Source organism: Podarcis vaucheri (assembly GCF_965113315.1).
Source record: "Podarcis vaucheri genome assembly, chromosome: 2".
NCBI lineage: Eukaryota > Metazoa > Chordata > Lepidosauria > Squamata > Lacertidae > Podarcis > Podarcis vaucheri.
In genome coordinates, this window is record NC_138760.1 from 19,037,269 (window position 1) to 19,054,707 (window position 17,439).

General features: G+C 47.2%; 1 protein-coding gene and 1 long non-coding RNA gene across 2 annotated transcripts in view; one reads left to right on the forward strand and one right to left on the reverse strand.

Moving 5' to 3' along the window:
• Positions 1-17,439, forward strand: part of LOC309526674 — a 58,956-nt gene that overhangs the window by 26,282 nt on the left and 15,235 nt on the right. The gene's annotated exons all lie outside the window — the stretch shown is intronic.
• The window catches only part of ACVRL1 (activin A receptor like type 1), a 53,301-nt gene continuing 36,142 nt past the window's right edge, over positions 281-17,439 (reverse strand). The window contains exons 9-10 of the mRNA XM_082212600.1: positions 11,513-11,643; positions 281-3,419 (exon numbers count right to left, since the gene is read on the reverse strand). Of these exons, the coding sequence (XP_082068726.1) occupies positions 3,285-3,419; positions 11,513-11,643 (266 nt within the window). The 3' untranslated portion in view covers positions 281-3,284. The remainder of the gene's footprint in view (positions 3,420-11,512; positions 11,644-17,439) is intronic.

Below are 17,439 nucleotides of genomic sequence, written 5' to 3' on the forward strand. Positions count from 1 at the left end.
TTTATTGGCCAAGGGAGCCGGCGTACAGCTTCCGGGTCATGTGGCCAGCACGACTCTGCCGCTTCTGGCGAACCAGAGCAGCACATGGAAAAGCCGTTTCCCTTCCCGCCGGAGTGGTACCTATTTATCTACTTGCCCTTTGACGTTCTTTCGAATTGCTAGGTTGGCAGGCGTAGGGACCGAGCAACGGGAGCGCACCCTGTCGCGGGGATTCAAACCGCCGACCTTTTGATCGGCAAGTCCTAGGCTCTGTGGTTTAACTCTCAGTGCCACCCACGTCCTTTATGTGTCTCAGTACATTCTGGTTAATCCCAAATATAAAAAACATTTCAAAAGTATGTGTCTGATGGAGGGAATCCCAACTTCAAATTCCAGCTCAGCTATAGGCTTGCTTTCATGTCTCTGTCCCTTGGCAAATATATCTGCAAAGTGTACAAGCCCACCTTTTTATTTTAACTAGTCCACCTGTCTAAACATCCCTGTTGGCTATTTGCAACTTAAAAGAAATAGGGAACCATGGTAGGGTTTCACTGGGGAATCATTACTTGCCATAGGTGAGTGGAGAAGGATTTATTTACAAACCAGCAATTAGAGTTCTTAACTCCCACTAGCCTTAATGGGATTTAAACAGCCCTACGTTGAGATCCAGCTCTATTTTTGTCTTCTCCATGTTATTAAGAAATTTTCTTTTTGAACCCTTTCTGCCATTTTCCATTCTTTTGTGCTCCTTCCCATGACAGATCATTCGATTACCTTCAGTTGCTTTCTTTCTTCCCAAACAAAAGCCTGTAATTTCAACTGTCAATGACCGCCCCCACCCCCGAAAGTTCCCCCTGCAATTTTTCCTCTTTCTGCAAAAATAATGCGGCTTGTACAAAATGACAAACTTTGTGGGTGCTTTTTTCCGGTACAAATTTAATAAATATAAAACACATTTCCGTGCAAAATAATTACATTTCTGAAGCAACTTGAGGTTTTTTCTGTGTGAAATGAGTTTACATGTCTTTCACATAGGTTCAACTCAGCTGCCCTGTCGTGGATATATTTTGAGTGGGAATAAATGTTTCTGAAGGATGGATAGCAAGGGAGATTAATTCTTTCGGGGTGACAATACAGCTTGGAGTTTGATTAAAATGGGACAAGTCCTCCAACCCCAATTCCATCCCCCCCAAATTGGCAGTGTTACACGCACCAGGGCATCCCGTCTGCAAGCTGCTCATGTGCACTGGCCTGATCCGGCACAGGAAAACTAATGCACACAGTGTATGCAATGTGCAAACAGCCCTGCCAGGCCTCTAATCTTGGCTCACCGGGTTGTTTGGGGCAAACCTAAATTTCCTGGACTGGACATCATATATGACATCTGGAAGCTTCAAGGCATGGCTGAAAGGAAGAAGAATCAGGAGTGCCCTTAAAATGAGCCCCTGATTCTTCCTTAAGAGTCATGGCTTGAATTCAAACCAGGGGTGCAAGGAAACATTTCCCCTTTGCAACCCAGCTTGGAAGTACAGTGGTACCTCGGGTTAAGAACTTAATTCGTTCTGGAGGTCCGTTCTTAACCTGAAAACTGTTCTTAATCTGAAGCACCACTTTAGCTAATGGGGCCTCCTGCTGCTGTGCAATTTCTGTTCTCATCCTGAAGCAAAGTTCTTAACCTGATGTACTATTTCTGGGTTAGCGGAGTCTGTAACCTGAAGCATCTGTAACCTGAAGCGTCTGTAACCCGAGGTACCACTGTAAGGCAGGGAGAGCCCTTCTTGTCCAAGGCAACACATTTTATATGGGAAGCCTCTGGGGGTGAAGGATGAGGCCAGGGAGTTGCTAGTGACCATTATACTGTAATGTAGACCTTATCCCAATTGACAGAGCTCACCTGTTTGCTCATACTGTGCAGCACAATTGTATTATTATTTTTTTAAAAAAATCGCACATACCCAGGGTTATTTTGTAGGGCTTTTCGTAGGGGAGTCGGGTTTAAATGCAACGCAGAGAAAATAACACTTTTGCCTCTTCCTAACCATCCAGATGGGACGCGGGTGGCGCTGTGGGTTAAACCACAGAGCCTAGGACTTGCCGATCAAAAGGTCGGCGGTTTGAATCCCCGTGACGGGGTGAGCTCCTGTTGTTTGGTCCCTGCTCCTGCCCACCTAGCAGTTCGAAAGCACATCAAAGTGCAAGTAGATAAATAGGTACTGCTACGGTGGGAAGGTAAACGGTGTTTCCATGCGCTGCTCCGGTTTGCCAGAAGCGGCTTAGTCATGCTGGCCACATGACCCGGAAGCTGTACGCCGTCTCCCTCGACCAATAAATCGAGATGAGCGCCGCAAACCCAGAGTCGGTCACGACTGGACCTAATGGTCAGGGGTCCCTTTACCTTTAACCATCTAGACAGCCTTCCATGCTCGTATATGTCTATACACCCCAGGCTTAAATTGCGGTGGCATAGAACAATTGTCTACATGTGCGTGTGAATCTACAGTGGTACCTCAGGTTACATACGCTTCAGGTTACAGACTCCGCTAACCCAGAAATAGTGCTTCAGATTAAGAACTTTGCTTCAGGATGAGAACAGAAATCGTGCTCCAGCGGCACTGCAGCAGCAGGAGGCCCCATTAGCTAAAGTGGTGCTTCAGGTTAAGAACAGTTTCAGGTTAAGAACGCACCTCCGGGACAAATTAAGTACTTAACCCGAGGTACCACTGTACTCCTGTTTTTGCAAGTCTGTGCCTCTTCTGCTCTCTCTTTCCTTTTGTAGGCACATATGTGTGATGCAGACAGAACACACACACACAGATCCTATAGGCCCAATCTAAATACCGGCTTATGAATGGTCCTTAAACTGGTGTTTCCAAGGTAGCAGGCCCTTCGGCAGAACAGCTGTACTCTTTCCAAGCAGGATCCCTCCCCATTTTTCAGGCGTTGGTGGCGAGACGGGCTGGCGTCAGGTTACAGATCCAGGGGGTATTTATATTAACGCATGTTCTCGGAGAAGTGGGTGTTTCTTCTCCCTCCCCCCCCGCTCACCCCGCTTTTCGTTGCTAGAGAAAACAAATTAAAGACGCCCGAAGCAAGTCATCTGTTCCATGAAATTCTCCTGCAAAGGATCGATCCCAGCCAGGGGGCTCTGAACCAAATCCTCTTGGCCGGGTTTCAAACAAAGTTTGCTGCAGCCACAGACAGAGGCCAGGACTAGCACACTGGAAGTGGAAGAAGTGACCTTGAACTTTCTCGCCGAGCCAAACAGTCAGAAATTTGATCCCTGGTCCCAGAGCTGGTCCCTGCAGTTACGAGTGTTGTTTGGGTTTGTCGAAGGAGTCGCTGAGTTTTTTCAGTGTCTTTTTAATCCTCAAAGCTGTGAGTCGGGCTGGGGGGCTCTGGAACCAGCATTCTTTCATGATCTTGGCCAGGGCGGACAAAGTCTGGGAAGCAGGGGTGAGGGGAGACAGAGAAAGAAAAGAAGGGGAGGAGGAGGAATATTATTTTCACACAGGAACAACTGCAACATTCAACTACTATAGGCTTTCCTCTAGTATAATTCTACGTGATAAGAATCCTGTATATGTATAACGTTGGTTAGGGATGTGTGAAACCCTCTTCCCCACCACTCCCAAATTTCACTAATCCATACCCTCCAACGTCCAGGTGATCCAAACTGGGATGCTAATTTTATTTTGGTCCCTTGTAGGAAGCAGATGACTCACGCCAGAGGTCAAGACAAAAAGAAGAACATCTTTTGGTCCAGCATTCTGGTGCGAACCAGCTGAATTGCACCAGAGTGCTGGACCAAAAAAAGAGAGACATTCCAGGATCCAATCAGAAGCCAAGAAAGGTTTCTATAATTCCAGGATGCCCCACTTAAATTGGTTAGAGTGGTATGCTAGTCACACCAAACCCTTTTTTCTCTCTCAACATGCTTTAGATGTTTCTCCTGAGTGGGAAACTCCCAAATTACCACAGAATTTCATTTTAGAAAAAAATTAGGTGGCGACTCCAATCCCAGTTCTGATCACGTCTCATACAGCAATAGGCCAGGACATTGTATTTTGGGGAAACTGAGATGGCAGATGGGAACTGTGCTTGATTGCTGTTTAAGGAGCATGTCCACCCTCATCATTCAGCTCGGACACTGAGATACATCTCTGAGGGCCTTCTGGTGGTTCCCTCACTGTGAGAAGTGAAGTTACAGGGAACCAGGCACAGGGCCTTTTCGGTAGTGGCACCCGCCCTGTGGAACGCCCTCCCATCAGATGTTAAGAAGATGAGTAACTTTTTAACCTTTAGAATACATCTGAAGGCAGCCCTGTATAGGGAAGCCTTTTAATGTGTAATGTTTTATTATGTTTTTATATATGTTGGAAGCTGGGTGAGAAGCTCTTCCAAGACCCGAGGCCAGTGCCCAACTTGGCCACCTGCTGGCACTGGGCTTAAACTTTAGCAATGACAGGATCCTACAAACCTATGATTAGACGTTTTGCATTTATTTAAAAGGTCCCAGGTTCAGATTTGGCTGCTCCAGGCAGGGCTGCGATACACTCCTATCTGAAACGCTGGCAACTGCTTCAAGTTAAGAGTAGAGGCACATGGACTAATAGTGCGACTCAGCACACAAGCAGATTTCTGCGTTCCGAGAAACAGTTTTTGCCTCTCATTTGCAGACAGGAAAAGGGGAGGTCCGGAAAAATTACACTTATAAAAGCAGCCAGGAGACTAATTTGCACAAGGCTGTATTCCAAGGGAAGGGGCTGAGGGGTGTGAGTGGGATTTTCAAATAGGGTTTCCAGTTGAAGTGGCAGTTAAATGTGGCTCAGTCTGTGTGAGGAAGCTGGATCTCTGAAGACTGAGGGAGACTCTCAATTTAACCGATGCGGACAGAAATATCTTTTTTTCTGAGCGAGCCAGAGTAATTGATGCCATCTCTGCAGCCCTGGGGCCATCTCTCTACACAACCAATAATTCTCAGGGGGGAACTGCTTGGAAGCTTTCTAAGCATTCAGCCTAGGGTGTTGGAAAGTGAGAACAATGTGCAGATATCCGTACAGAGCAGCCCACTTCGGGGGGGGGGGTGAGGGTCCCATATGGACAGCAAGAGCAAAAATGCCAGGGAGCTGGAAATAAAATGTCCACCCCACACCTCACTGACTCTCTGCGGGGTCACAATGCCCAGAGGGGAGCTGGCAGCTATCATGGCTTTTGTGTTGTTTGTAATCTGCCTTGGAGATCATTAAAATGAAATGCAGAGTATACCTCTTAAAAATAAAAATAAAAATGATGATGATGATGATGATGATGATGATAATAATAATAATAATAATAATAATAATAATAATAATAATAATTTATTTATATCTCGCCCATCTGGGCGGCTCCCAACAGAATACTAAAAACACAATAAAAGATCAAACATTAAAAACTTCCCCAAACCAGGGCTGCCTTCAGATGTCTTCTAAAAGTCAGATAGTTGTTTATTTCCACAGGGCGGGCACCACCACCGAGAAGGTCCTCTGCTTGGTTCCCTGTAACCTCACTCCTTGCAGTGAGGGAACCGCCAGAAGGCCCTCGGAGCTGGACCTCAGTGTCCGGGCTGAATGATGCGGGTGGAGACGCTCTTTCAGGTATACTGGGCCAAAGCCATTTAGGGCTTTAAAGGTCAACACCAACACTTTGAATTGTGCTCGGAAACGTACTGGGAGCCAGTGCAGGTCTTTCAGGACCGGTGTTATATGGTCTCAGTGGCCACTCCCAGTCACCAGTCTAGTTGCCGCATTCTGGATTAGTTATAGTTTCCGGGTCACCTTCAAAGGTAGCCCCACATAGAGCGCATTGCAGTAGTCCAAGTGAGAGATAACTTAGAGCATGCACTCTGGCGAGACAGTCTGCGGGCAGGTAGGGTCTCGGTCTGCGTACCAGACGGAGCTGATAAACAGCCGCCCTGGACACAGAATTAACCTGCACCTCCATGGTCAGCTGTGAGTCCAAAATGACTCCCAGGCTGCGCACCTGGTTCTTCAGGGGCACAGTTACCCCATTCAGGACCAGGGAATCCTCCACACCTGCCTGCCCCCGTCCCTCCCAAAACAGCACTTCTGTCGTGTCAGGATTCAACCTCAATCTGTTAGCCGCCATCCATCCTCCAACCGCCTCCAGACACTCACACATAACATTCACTGCCTTCGCTGGTTCTGATTTGAAAGAGAGGTAGAGCTGGGTATCATCTGCATACTGATGAACACCCAGCCCAAACTAAATGGAAGATCAACTGAATCCCCCCCCCTCCTTTTCTCTGCTGTTTGGATGCGATCTGCAGTTGCCCAAATCTCACATGAACACTTGGCGATAAACATTGCTACCAACTCAGGCCAAGCCTTGGAACAGAATGAGTTATGGTTTCCGCCTTCTTCTGTGGATTATGCTGCCTTGGATGGTCATAAGTATGGAAAGGGTCTTTCGTAACCCATTCTGGATCCCACCCCTCTTTCATATATTCATTCAATACCCTATTTGGATGGCTTTTCTCTCATATTTCTGGATCTGCTATAACGACTCAAGAGTGTACTGATACTTTGATATATGTTTTCCTTATTGTGCAAGAATGAATTGCATGAAAATAACTTCTTGGGAGCCGAGCATAAAAATCCGACAAAGTATGAATTAATCACACGAAAGCTTTATATCATGAATGTAGGCAAATTAACATTGGAATAACATTTTAAATATTCATTTTAATCTCTTTTTTTGGTATATGTTTTATGTTCTGTACATCTGTACGTCTATAGACCACTGAAGAAGACTTATGGTTGAATTGCATTTGGTTTAGTTATGCTCAGGCCGAGTTGCATTTTTAAAATGAGTATTTAAAGGTTTTGTTAGTGTTAATTTGTTCATGCTATAAAATTTCCACATACTTAGTTTATATCATATTACTTTGTAGAATTTTATGTTCCAAACCCAATTTTTCTTTTTTTCCCTTTTGCTGGGACATATTTTCTCTTTGTTGGGTTTAGTTTGCGTGACAATAAGTTCCTTTACAGGCTTGGCATCAGTACTAATATTCCCTGGGCCCCCAGCACCTGGTGCCATTCGGTTTCCCACCCCCCACTTGCCAAAGCAATGCTCAGGAGAACGGTGGGAAATTAAAATGGTGGCTCAGTCCACCCATTGCTGATGGCAGCCTTGCCATCTTCTGTCAGTGGCTTGTCCATAGCTGTCAACTTACAGATTTGAAAATAAGGGACCAGCAGCCTCGTAAATAAGGGATCAGCAGCCAAAATAAGGGATTTTCTGAGCACAGGTATGTTCAATTTCTGAGCCCCTCCGAGCCAAAGGCAGAAAGCCCAGCCAGCAGCCAAACAAAGCCTTAAGCGGTGGTTCCCACAGCACAGCAACCCGGCAAAGGGGATGCAGCAAGGAAAACCACCTCTCCACTGGGAAGCGCTGAGCAAAGGCGAGTCCCCAGGCAACGTGGCCGATTTGATCGGCACAAGGCATGCAAGCTCCACCCCCCAGTCATTCTCAGACTCCTTATTGGGTGAGCAGTGCAGCCAAGCAACACAGTTGGAGCCTCCCTCCTCCCTGGCTAGCAGGGAGGGAGGGAGAGGAGCTGCTTCCTTTGAAACCCGGGAAATTTAAGGGACATCATCAATAAGGGACAGCAGCGGGACACGGTGCTGGGATAAGGGACTGTCCCGCCAAATAAGGGACGGTTGACAACTATGGGCTTGTCGCGGACAGGAAAGCCGGCCTGGGATTACCAAAAGGCCCTTTGCTGAAGTCCCCCTCAAACCCAGTGCCAACGCTGCTTCTTTCATCTGCCTTCTCTTCATTCAATCTTATATGAATTTTCTAAAAAAAAGCAGCTCAATACTATTCATGCTTACTCCGATGGAAGCCCAGCAACAATTTGTACTCCTAAGCAGATGTGTTTCTGGTGTCGCACAGCTTCAGTTCACACTTCTGGTCCGAAGCGTACAAAGAAAACAGCGACACACTTTTAAAATCCCACGTTGAACCTGATCCATTAGGTTTGCAGACTTTGTGTCTGTTCACAGTGAAAAAGCAGGAAGAACTGGTGGCAGCACTTGCATTTTTTCCCTCCTGGGTGTGTGGTGGAAGGGTTATACAACTGCTTCGCCATGATAACAAATCTAAACAAAGCTCAGGGAAGGGTGGTGGAATGCGGTCCTGCAATGAAAAATCTGGATCTGTCTGCATAAGGAAGCAGACACACAATTCCTTTAACAGATTCTCATGGGTGAAAAGCCTCAAGCCACACTCACTTAGCCTATCTCCTGCAGGCACCTTAAATGTGGATTTGTGAATCAGTTCACATTGTGATTTTTTAAAAAAAAAAAAATTCCATGCTATAGGAAGCTGAAACGTTTCCCTTATAGGTTAGTGTTACGGGTATCAGGGGGTTGCTCGAGAGCAATAAGACAAATGCCTCCCTGGCCTGTTGTAAAGCATTGTTAAAAGGTAAAGGGACCCCTGACCATTAGGTCCAGTCGTGACCAACTCTGGGGTTGCGGCGCTAATCTCGGTTTATTGGCCAAGGGAGCCGGCGTACAGCTTCCGGGTCATGTGGCCAGCATGACTAAGCCGCTTCTGGCGAACCAGAGCAGCGCACGGAAACGGAATTTACCTTCCCGCCAGAGGGTACCTGTTTATCTACTTGCACTTCGTGCTTTCGAACTGCTAGGTTGGAAGGAGCAGGGACCGGGCAACGGGAGCTCACCCCGTCACGGGGATTTGAACTACGAACCTTCTGATCGGCAAGTCCTAGGCTCTGTGGTTTAACTCACAGCGCCACCCGCGTTCCTAGATAGGCCATGATAGCTGGGGCTAATGCAAGTTGGAGTCCAATAGCATCCTGGGGGTTGCCCATCTCTTACTTGCACAAAGCAACCAAATCCTGGTTTTCATGTATTCACAGTGTGTGCACTTTTAATTCTTATGCTGTGGAGTATAGGGTCAGGTTCAAGGTGCTGGTCTTGACCTTTAAAGCCCTTTGTGGCTTAGGCACCTCGTATTTACAGAACCGCCTCTCCTGGTCTGCCCCACAGAGGACCTTAAGGTCCATGAATAACCATAGTTTAGAGGTCCTGGGCCCTAAGGATGTCAGACTATCCTCCACCAGGGCCAGGGCCTTTTCAGTGATGGCTCCGACCTGGTGGAATGCTCTGTCCCATGAGACCAGGGCCCTGCAGGATTTAACCTCCTTCCATTGGGCCTGTAAGCCAGAGCTATTCCGCCTGGTCTTTAATTTGAATTTTATTTCCCTTCTCTTCCCTCCCCCTCCCCTTTTATGAAGATTACCTGCTCTGAGACCCCACAGCTAATTCTCCCCTGGCCTCCTCGCTGGCCCAAGTAGGACCAATTCAGCCAGCTAGCCCTGGAGATTATCTAATGCTTATTTCCCCTAAATTGATTTTTGAATTTTATTGTTATTCATGTTTTTATACTGTATTTTATGCTGCTTTTACAATTAAGTGTTTTAAATTTGTTGTTAGGCGCCCTGAGCCCGGTTTTTGAACTGGGAAGGGTGGCGTATAAATAAAAAATTATTATTAATGTTAATATTATTATTATTATTGCTGTGGAGGGCAGAACCACTCTGAGCTTGAGCCTTATCTCCCGACCACGCAAAGTCCTGGCCATCCTCTCTCTGAGCTCCTGAGATTCCACCCGGCAATGCCCACACAGATTCATATTCTTATCTTCGCAGCAAGGAATTTCCTTATTTAATTAACAGGAAAGATAAGTGGAGATCACCAGGGATGCAAATGTTGTATCCAATTGCTACAGGGTGATTGCAAATCTACATGTTATAGATTTGGCAGGGGGACCCCCCCAAAAAAACCCTAGAAATGGGAGGATTTTGACTATCTGGGATGTGAAGGGAGAAATGCGAGCTCCAGAGGAATTGTTGGGCTAGCTCATGCAAAAAACAACAACAATGACCTGGCCAAGCTAGGGCCATTAAGAAACAATACAGGGCCATTAAGGACCATTGGCAATGCAAGAGAACTGTCCCCACCCCCTTGCCCCAGGTGTGAACAGAGACAAGGGGTTTGGAAGAGTTCAGTGGGTGACAGGAAAAGAGAGTCTTGAACATGCGCTGCTGGGAAGAAGGAAGAAAGACTGGGATCCATCTTGGGCAGGCTGGCTGAAGGCTGCCAGGCAGAGATACTTTGGACTCTAGGGTTGCACTGCTGTGGGGTGCAAGCCCCTCTTGAAATGAGCGTGTTGTAAGAGCTGTACTACCTCCATGGACACTTAAGGTGTAAACAGGTGGATAAATCATATTTCTTAAAGTGACGACAGTCTCCGCTGTGTCTCCATTCTCCCAAGGACCACAGACCCTGTGTGAATGCCTGGAACCCCCTGGAATCTTGCTGCAACTCAGCAGGGAGAAGGGGAGGCACCCAATTTTTGTAACACACACAACACAGAATGCTGTGTTCCTTTGTTGGGTCCTTTGTTTCTTGCACACTCTGCAGTGTGCCTTAATGAACTACAGTTTCCAGGATTCTTGCATGGGATTCTTGTGCATCCAGGGCAGCTGTCTACCAACTCCACTTGGTACGCAGGCTGAGACCCTACCTGCCCACAGACTGTCTCGCCAGAGTGGTGCATGCTCTAGTTATCTCCCGCTTGGACTACTGCAATGCACTCTACGTGGGGTTACCTTTGAAGGTGACCCAGAAACTACAACTAATCCAGAATGCGGCAGCTAGACTGGTGACTGGGGGCAGCCGCCGAGACCACATAACACCGGTCTTGAAAGACCTATATTGGCTCCCAGTACGTTTCCGAGCATAATTCAAAGTGTTGGTGTTGACCTTTAAAGCCCTAAACGGCCTCGGCCCATTATACCTGAAGGAGCGTCTCCACCCCCATCGTTCTGCCCTGACGCTGAGGTCCAGTGCCAAGGGCCTTTTGGCGGTTCCCTCATTGCAAGAAGCAAAGCTACAGGGAACCAGGAAGAGGGCCTTCTCGGTAGTGGCACCCGCCCTGAGGAACGCCCTCCCATCAGATGTCAAAGCGATAAACAACTACAGAAGACATTCAGAAGTCATCTTAAGGCAGCCCTGTTCAGGGAAGTTTTTAATGTGTGACATTTTAGTGTATTTTTGGTTTCTGTGGAAGCCGCCCAGAGTGGCTGGGGAAACCCAGCCAGATGAGCGGGGTACAAATAAATAATAATGATAATAATAATAATAATTAAATGTATGGTGTAGATGTGACCCGAGGCTGCCGACTGACATCTTAGATGTTATGAACATCCTTTCTCTCTGGGCACAGAAGGTGCCGCTCAGTTTCCCCTAGGGCTGGGTCCCTTGATTTGACATGGAAGCCCAGTTCACATCCAGCTATGATGTCAAACGCTCTCCTTGTTTCCTTATAAGGTGGAGGACAGGGGAAGAGATAGAGACCTGGCTCACTGGTCTCTTCTCCTTGGCTGCATAGAGACCCTCCCTACTTAGAACAAAGCGAGTCTTCACGCTGTATCACTCACCACGTCTGAGTACAACCGATTTGGAATGGTGGGCGTCTGCTGGTCGATGCAAACCACTTTCTTCATATCGTCAAAGCTGGGATCAATTGGCACCATGTCAAAGAAAGGAGGCTTGTAATCTTCGACAATCCCTGCGATATGAAAAGATGGAGCAACAGGGAGGGAGGGAGAGGGAGAGATGTTTGAGGTCAGGGTGTGCAGATCTATAGGGCATTCCATCCATGTTGCTGTACACCAGACTGTCTAACTCATCTGCAAATGTGTGCAATATGTACCTTGGTCTGCTGCAGGCCCAAAGCTAAACTTGAGAACGAGCAAGAAATGGCACACAGGGTGAGGATTTGCAGACAGAGGGATAAGGTAAAAGGACCCCTGACCATTAGGTCCAGTCGTGACCGACTCTGGGGTTTCGGCGCTTATCTCGCTTTATTGGCTGAGGGAGCCGGCGTACAGCTTCCAGATCATGTGGCCAGCATGACTAAGCCGCTTCTGGCGAACCAGAGCAGCGCACGGAAACGCTGTTTACCTTCCCTCTGGAGTGGTACCTATTTATCTACTTGCACTGTGACGTGCTTTCGAACTGCTAGGTTGGCAGGAGCAGGGATGGAGCAACGGGAGCTCACCCCGTCGCGGGGATTCGAACTGCCATCCTTCTGATCGGCTGGTCCTAGGCTCTGTGGTTTAACCCACAGTGCCACCTGCGTCCCTAGACAGAGGGATATGTTGATCCAAACAGAAGGCTCCATTTCCCTTTCACTTCTATGGGGAAATGGTCTGCAATCTGGCTGGGGGATACATGCAAAAGGAGTCTATCACACTAGACAATGGTGTCACTAGGAACACAGGACAGGTTTAGCTGTAGTTGCAGTGATGGTGTCTCTAAGTGAATCTCTTTACTTTCTTCCATATGAGAGAATGTTGCAAGGAAGGCACATTTCTGAAACTTGGTTGAGCAGTCTCCACTGAGAATAATTCAGCAGGGGGTACGGAGATACACTATACCTCTAGAGTCCCCTTGAAATATACATGACCTCACGGAAACCCTCCCCCTCCCCCTTCCTGTCATCACCATATCAGCATGGAAAGCCTTAATCCACAGAAATATTCTTTACAGCAATGATGAGTGTTTCATCTGTCAGCATATTAAGGATGCTAGTCAATTGTGCAATTTTAAAACAATACGTTTGCTAATGTTGCCTGGGAAAAGTTATACCGAACCTATCTGGCTGCTGTTCCTTTCGGCAGCTGTCAAAAGTGTTTTGAGAGACAAGTAAAGTGCTTCAAATCATTTCCTGTGTTTTGAAAACCCCGGCAAAGTTAGGAACTTGTGTCATGTTGATGGCTAAAGGCATGCAGACCTTAAGGGGGGGACAAAGCTTTAGCTTATGGGTCAGCAACCTTTTTCAGCAGGGGGCCGGTCCACCATGCCTCAGACCATGTGGTGGGCTGGACTATATTTTGGAAAAAAAAAATGAACGAATTCCTGTGCCCCACAAATAACCCAGAGATGCATTTTAAATAAAAGGACACATTCTACGCATGTAAAAACACGCTGATTCCCGGACCGTCCGTGGGCCGGACTGAGAAGGCGATTGGGCCGGATCCAGCCCCTGGGCCTTAGGTTCCCTACCCCTGCTTTAGCAGCTCTTTATCCCAGCGCTGCCCCATCCTGTGGGAATCTACAAAGCATGCTATCAGCTCCACACAAATTCTGTTTGAAACATAAAGGGATCTGATAAAGTAGTAAGACCCTGAATGTTCTGATATGCCTCCGTTAAGTTTTTGGTGGCCATTATATTAGAGACAGTTAGAAGCATGTGACAGCAGCTTGTTTGTATCTTTCCACAGGCCATGGGTAGGCAAACTAAGGCCCGGGAGCCGGAGCCGGTCCAATCGCCTTCTAAATCTGGCCCGCGGACAGTTCAGAAATCAGTGTGTTTTTACATGAGTAGAATGTGTGCTTTTATTTAAAATGCATCTCTGGGTTATTTGTGGGGCATAGGAATCCGTTCATTACAGTGGTACCCCGCAAGACGAACGCCTCGGAAGACGAAAAACTCGCTAGACGAAGGAGTTTTTCGTTTTCTTAGCCGCTTCGCAAGACGCATTTCCCTATGGGCTTGCTTCGCAAAACGAAGCTTGCCCCGCAAGCTCCGGGGATAGCGGGGAAGCGCAGCGCATCTTCCCCGCTGTCCCCGGACCTCTTTTGAATCAAGGGGCGGCGGGGAGAAGATCGCTTCTCCCCGTTGCCAGCCCCTCTGTCCCCGGACCCCTTTTGAACCAAGGGGCGGCAACGGGGAGAAGCGATTCTCCCCGCTGCCCCTTCCCTTGCTTTAAAACAGGTCCGGGGACAGAGGGGAAGGTGCGCGGCGCTTCCCCTCTGTCCCTGGACGGTCTCCATAGGAACACATTGATTGATTTTCAATGCATTCCTATAGGAAACTGTGCTTCGCAAGACGAAAAACTCGCAAGAAGAAAAAACTTGTGGAACGAATTAATTCCGTCTTGCGAGGCACCACTGTATTTTTTTTTAATAGTTCGGCTCCCCGCAAGGTCTGCTGAAAAAGTTTGCTGACCCCTGTGGCTGATTGGGGAACTGCCCCACCAACCTCAGTCTGGCGGCCTCATTTTTCTAACAAGCAGTGGAGAGGGCAGCAATGCCTGTCACATTCCTCCTCCTCCGTCTCAATGTTGCTTCTTGTGGAACTCAGCAAAGAGAAGGCGGGGGGACGGGACTAGAATTAGGATGGCTTCACCTGTCATTGGCTTTGGCGCCACCTGCTGTTGGTCTCCATGCCTGCTGCCCTACCAGAAACTAGCTGTGATTTTGTGAGATGATTTTCAAAGCCTGAAACAGACAGGCAATGATTTGTGGGGAGCAGGGGTTCAAGCAGATATATTTTCTGTTGCTACCTGCGGCGCATGTACAGCATCATCAGGTATGTAGCGTTAATTTGAGAAAGAAGAGCCCATTCACATTTTAGAAAGCACCAGGATCGTGTCTGCTCATAATTATCCTGAAGATGACCTTTCAGCCTTTCTACTGACTGCTGCTCATATGGAGATAGCCAGATGTTGGAAAACCAGCCATGGGTTGAACACTGATTCTTGGTATAACAGAGTATGGTCAATAGCATTAGCTGAGAAACTAACATGTCAGGTGAGAGCGGCAAAGGGCAAGCACAACCAAATTCCTTTTATAACATATGGCAAATGTTTATTGAATACATAAATTGTTCAGACTGTGGCAGGAATCCACCCAGCACTCATGGGAAAATGTGGCATGATCTCTTAAAGGACCCCTGACCATTAGGTCCACTTGCGGCTGACTCTGTGATTGCGGCGCTCATCTCGCTTTATTGGCCGAGGGAGCCGGAGTACAGCTTCCGAGTCCTGTGGCCAGCATGACTAAGCCGCTTCTGGCGAACCAGAGCAGTGCACGGAAACGCCATTTACCTTCCCACCAGAGCAGTACCTATTTATCTGCTTGCACTTGGACGGGCTTTTGAAGTGCTAGGTTGGCAGGAGCAGGGACTGAGCAACAGGAGCTCACCTCGTCACGGGGATTCGAACCGCCAACCTTCTGATTGGCAAGTCCTAGGCTCAGTGGTTTAACCCACAGCGCCACCCGCGTCCCTGGCATGATCTCTTAAGAGTTCTTAAATGAAACTTTAACACATGGCATGATAAAAGTCTATAATTTTATCAGGACAACAATTGCTGTAACAATTGTTTTCTCAAAATCGATCTTCTGTACCATGAAAATAAATAAAAACAGTATTTAAATTTTTAAAAAGAAAGAAAGCAAGCATTAAGATCTTGAAGATGGCCTGAAGACTTTATTCACAGATCAAGGGAAGCTGAGATGCTCCAGCCTTGCACTGTGATCAGCTAGTCATCACCCTCATTTTGCAATGCACTGACGTTTTTGATGCAAAGATATCAGGAAATTTCAAAGCTATGGCAAGCAAGATAACTGCATGTTTTTGGCACATTGTAATCAATTCCATTCGCATTTTTCTGGTTTACTTAATACATTCAGTGGAATAGCATAGCCAGCATAAGATAATTGCCAATGAAGCTGAGGAGTTTGGCAAGAGAGGGGGAACGGGCCATTTGTTCAATAATGTCATAGTGCTGAAATCAGCGCAAGAAGAAATGGCGCGATTGCCGAAGAACAGCCGTATTGTTGATGGCGCAAACCCATCACATTGATACATGCCCTATGAGCCAAACGTGTGTATGCCTCTCATTAAACACAAGCAAGTGCATCCACCAGCCATGGTAATCTACGCTAGACTACTGCAATGTGCTTTCCATCATCATCATCATCATCATCATTTATTACTTTTACCCTGCCCATCTGGCCGGGCCACCCCAGCCACTCTGGGCAGCTTCCAACGGGATATTTGAAGACTGAGTGGAAACATATACCTTGGTTCCCAAACATAATCCATTCTGGAAGTCCGTTTGACTTACAAAAACGTTCAAAAACCAAGGCGCAGCTTCCGATTGGCTGGAGGAGCTTCCTGCACGCAATCGGAAGCCACATTGGACATTCAGGTTCCAAAGAATATTCGAAAACCGGAATACTCACTTCCGGGTTTTTGGCATTCAGGAGCCAAAACATACGAGTACCAAGGCGTTTGAGAACCAAGGTACGACTGTAGTTGAAAATGGAACCACAAGGCTTTAAAACTATGGTTTTCCCAGTAGTGATGTATGGAAGTGAGAGCTGGACCAAAAACAAGGCTGATCGCTGAAGAATTGGTGCTTTTGAACTCTGGTGCTGGAGGAGACTCTTGAGAGTCCCATGGACTGCAAGAAGATCAAACCTATCCATTCTGAAGGAAATCAGCCCTGAGTGCTCACTGGAAGGACAGATCCTGAAGCTGAGGCTCCAATACTTTGGCCACCTCATGAGAAGAGAAGACTCCCTGGAAAAGACCCTGATGTTGGGAAAGATCAAGGAGAAGGGGACGACAGAGGACGAGGTGGTTGGACAGTGTTCTTGAAGCTACTAACATGAGTTTGCCCAAACTGCGGGAGGCAGTGGAAGACAGGAGTGCCTGGCGTGCTCTGGTCCATAGGGTCATGAAAAGTCAGACACGACTAAATGACTAAACAACAACAACAACAAAAGGCTTTGAAATGGGATTGGCTGTAGAGACCATATCTTTCTAATCTTTAAATAACTTCACTGGCTGTGGTTCCATTTCTAGGCACAATGAAAAGTCCTGGTGCTGATCTTAAAATCCCTAAATACTTTGGAACTTAGGTTCCCCTGAATGTTATCATCATCAGAGACCCTTCTTGAGACTCCCGACTGCCTGAAGTTAGGTGTGTGGTGACTGGAGAGAAAGAGCCTTTCATGAGTGGCACACCACATTTGGAAAATCTTTCCCAGGTAGAATTGCCCGATGCCACACACCTCACAACTTCCCAGTGCCGGGCAATGTTTTTATTTGCACAGGCATTCATAATAATAATAATCATTTTTATTTATACCCCGCCCTCCCCAGCCAAGGCCAGGCTCAGGGCGGCTAACAAGCAATAATAAAAAGAAGTTGAATGAATACAACTTAAAAACAAGATTAAAATACAACATTAAAATATTGAAACATTAAAATATTAAAAAGTAGCCTCATCGCATGAGGAGAAGGAAAGGAAAAAAGAAAGAGGGGGAGGGAATCAAATTGGCTCCAAGCCAAAGGCCAGGCGGAAAGAAATCAGATCCTGCAGGGCCCTGGTCTCCTGAGGCAGAGCGTTCCACCAGGCCGGAGCCAGTGTTGAAAAGGCCCTGGCTCTGGTTGAAGCCAATCTAACTTCCTTAGGGCCCGGGACCACTAGGGTGTTGCTATTTATGGACCTTGAGGCTCTCTGTGGGACATACCGGGATAGGCGGTCCCGTAGGTACGAGGGTCCTA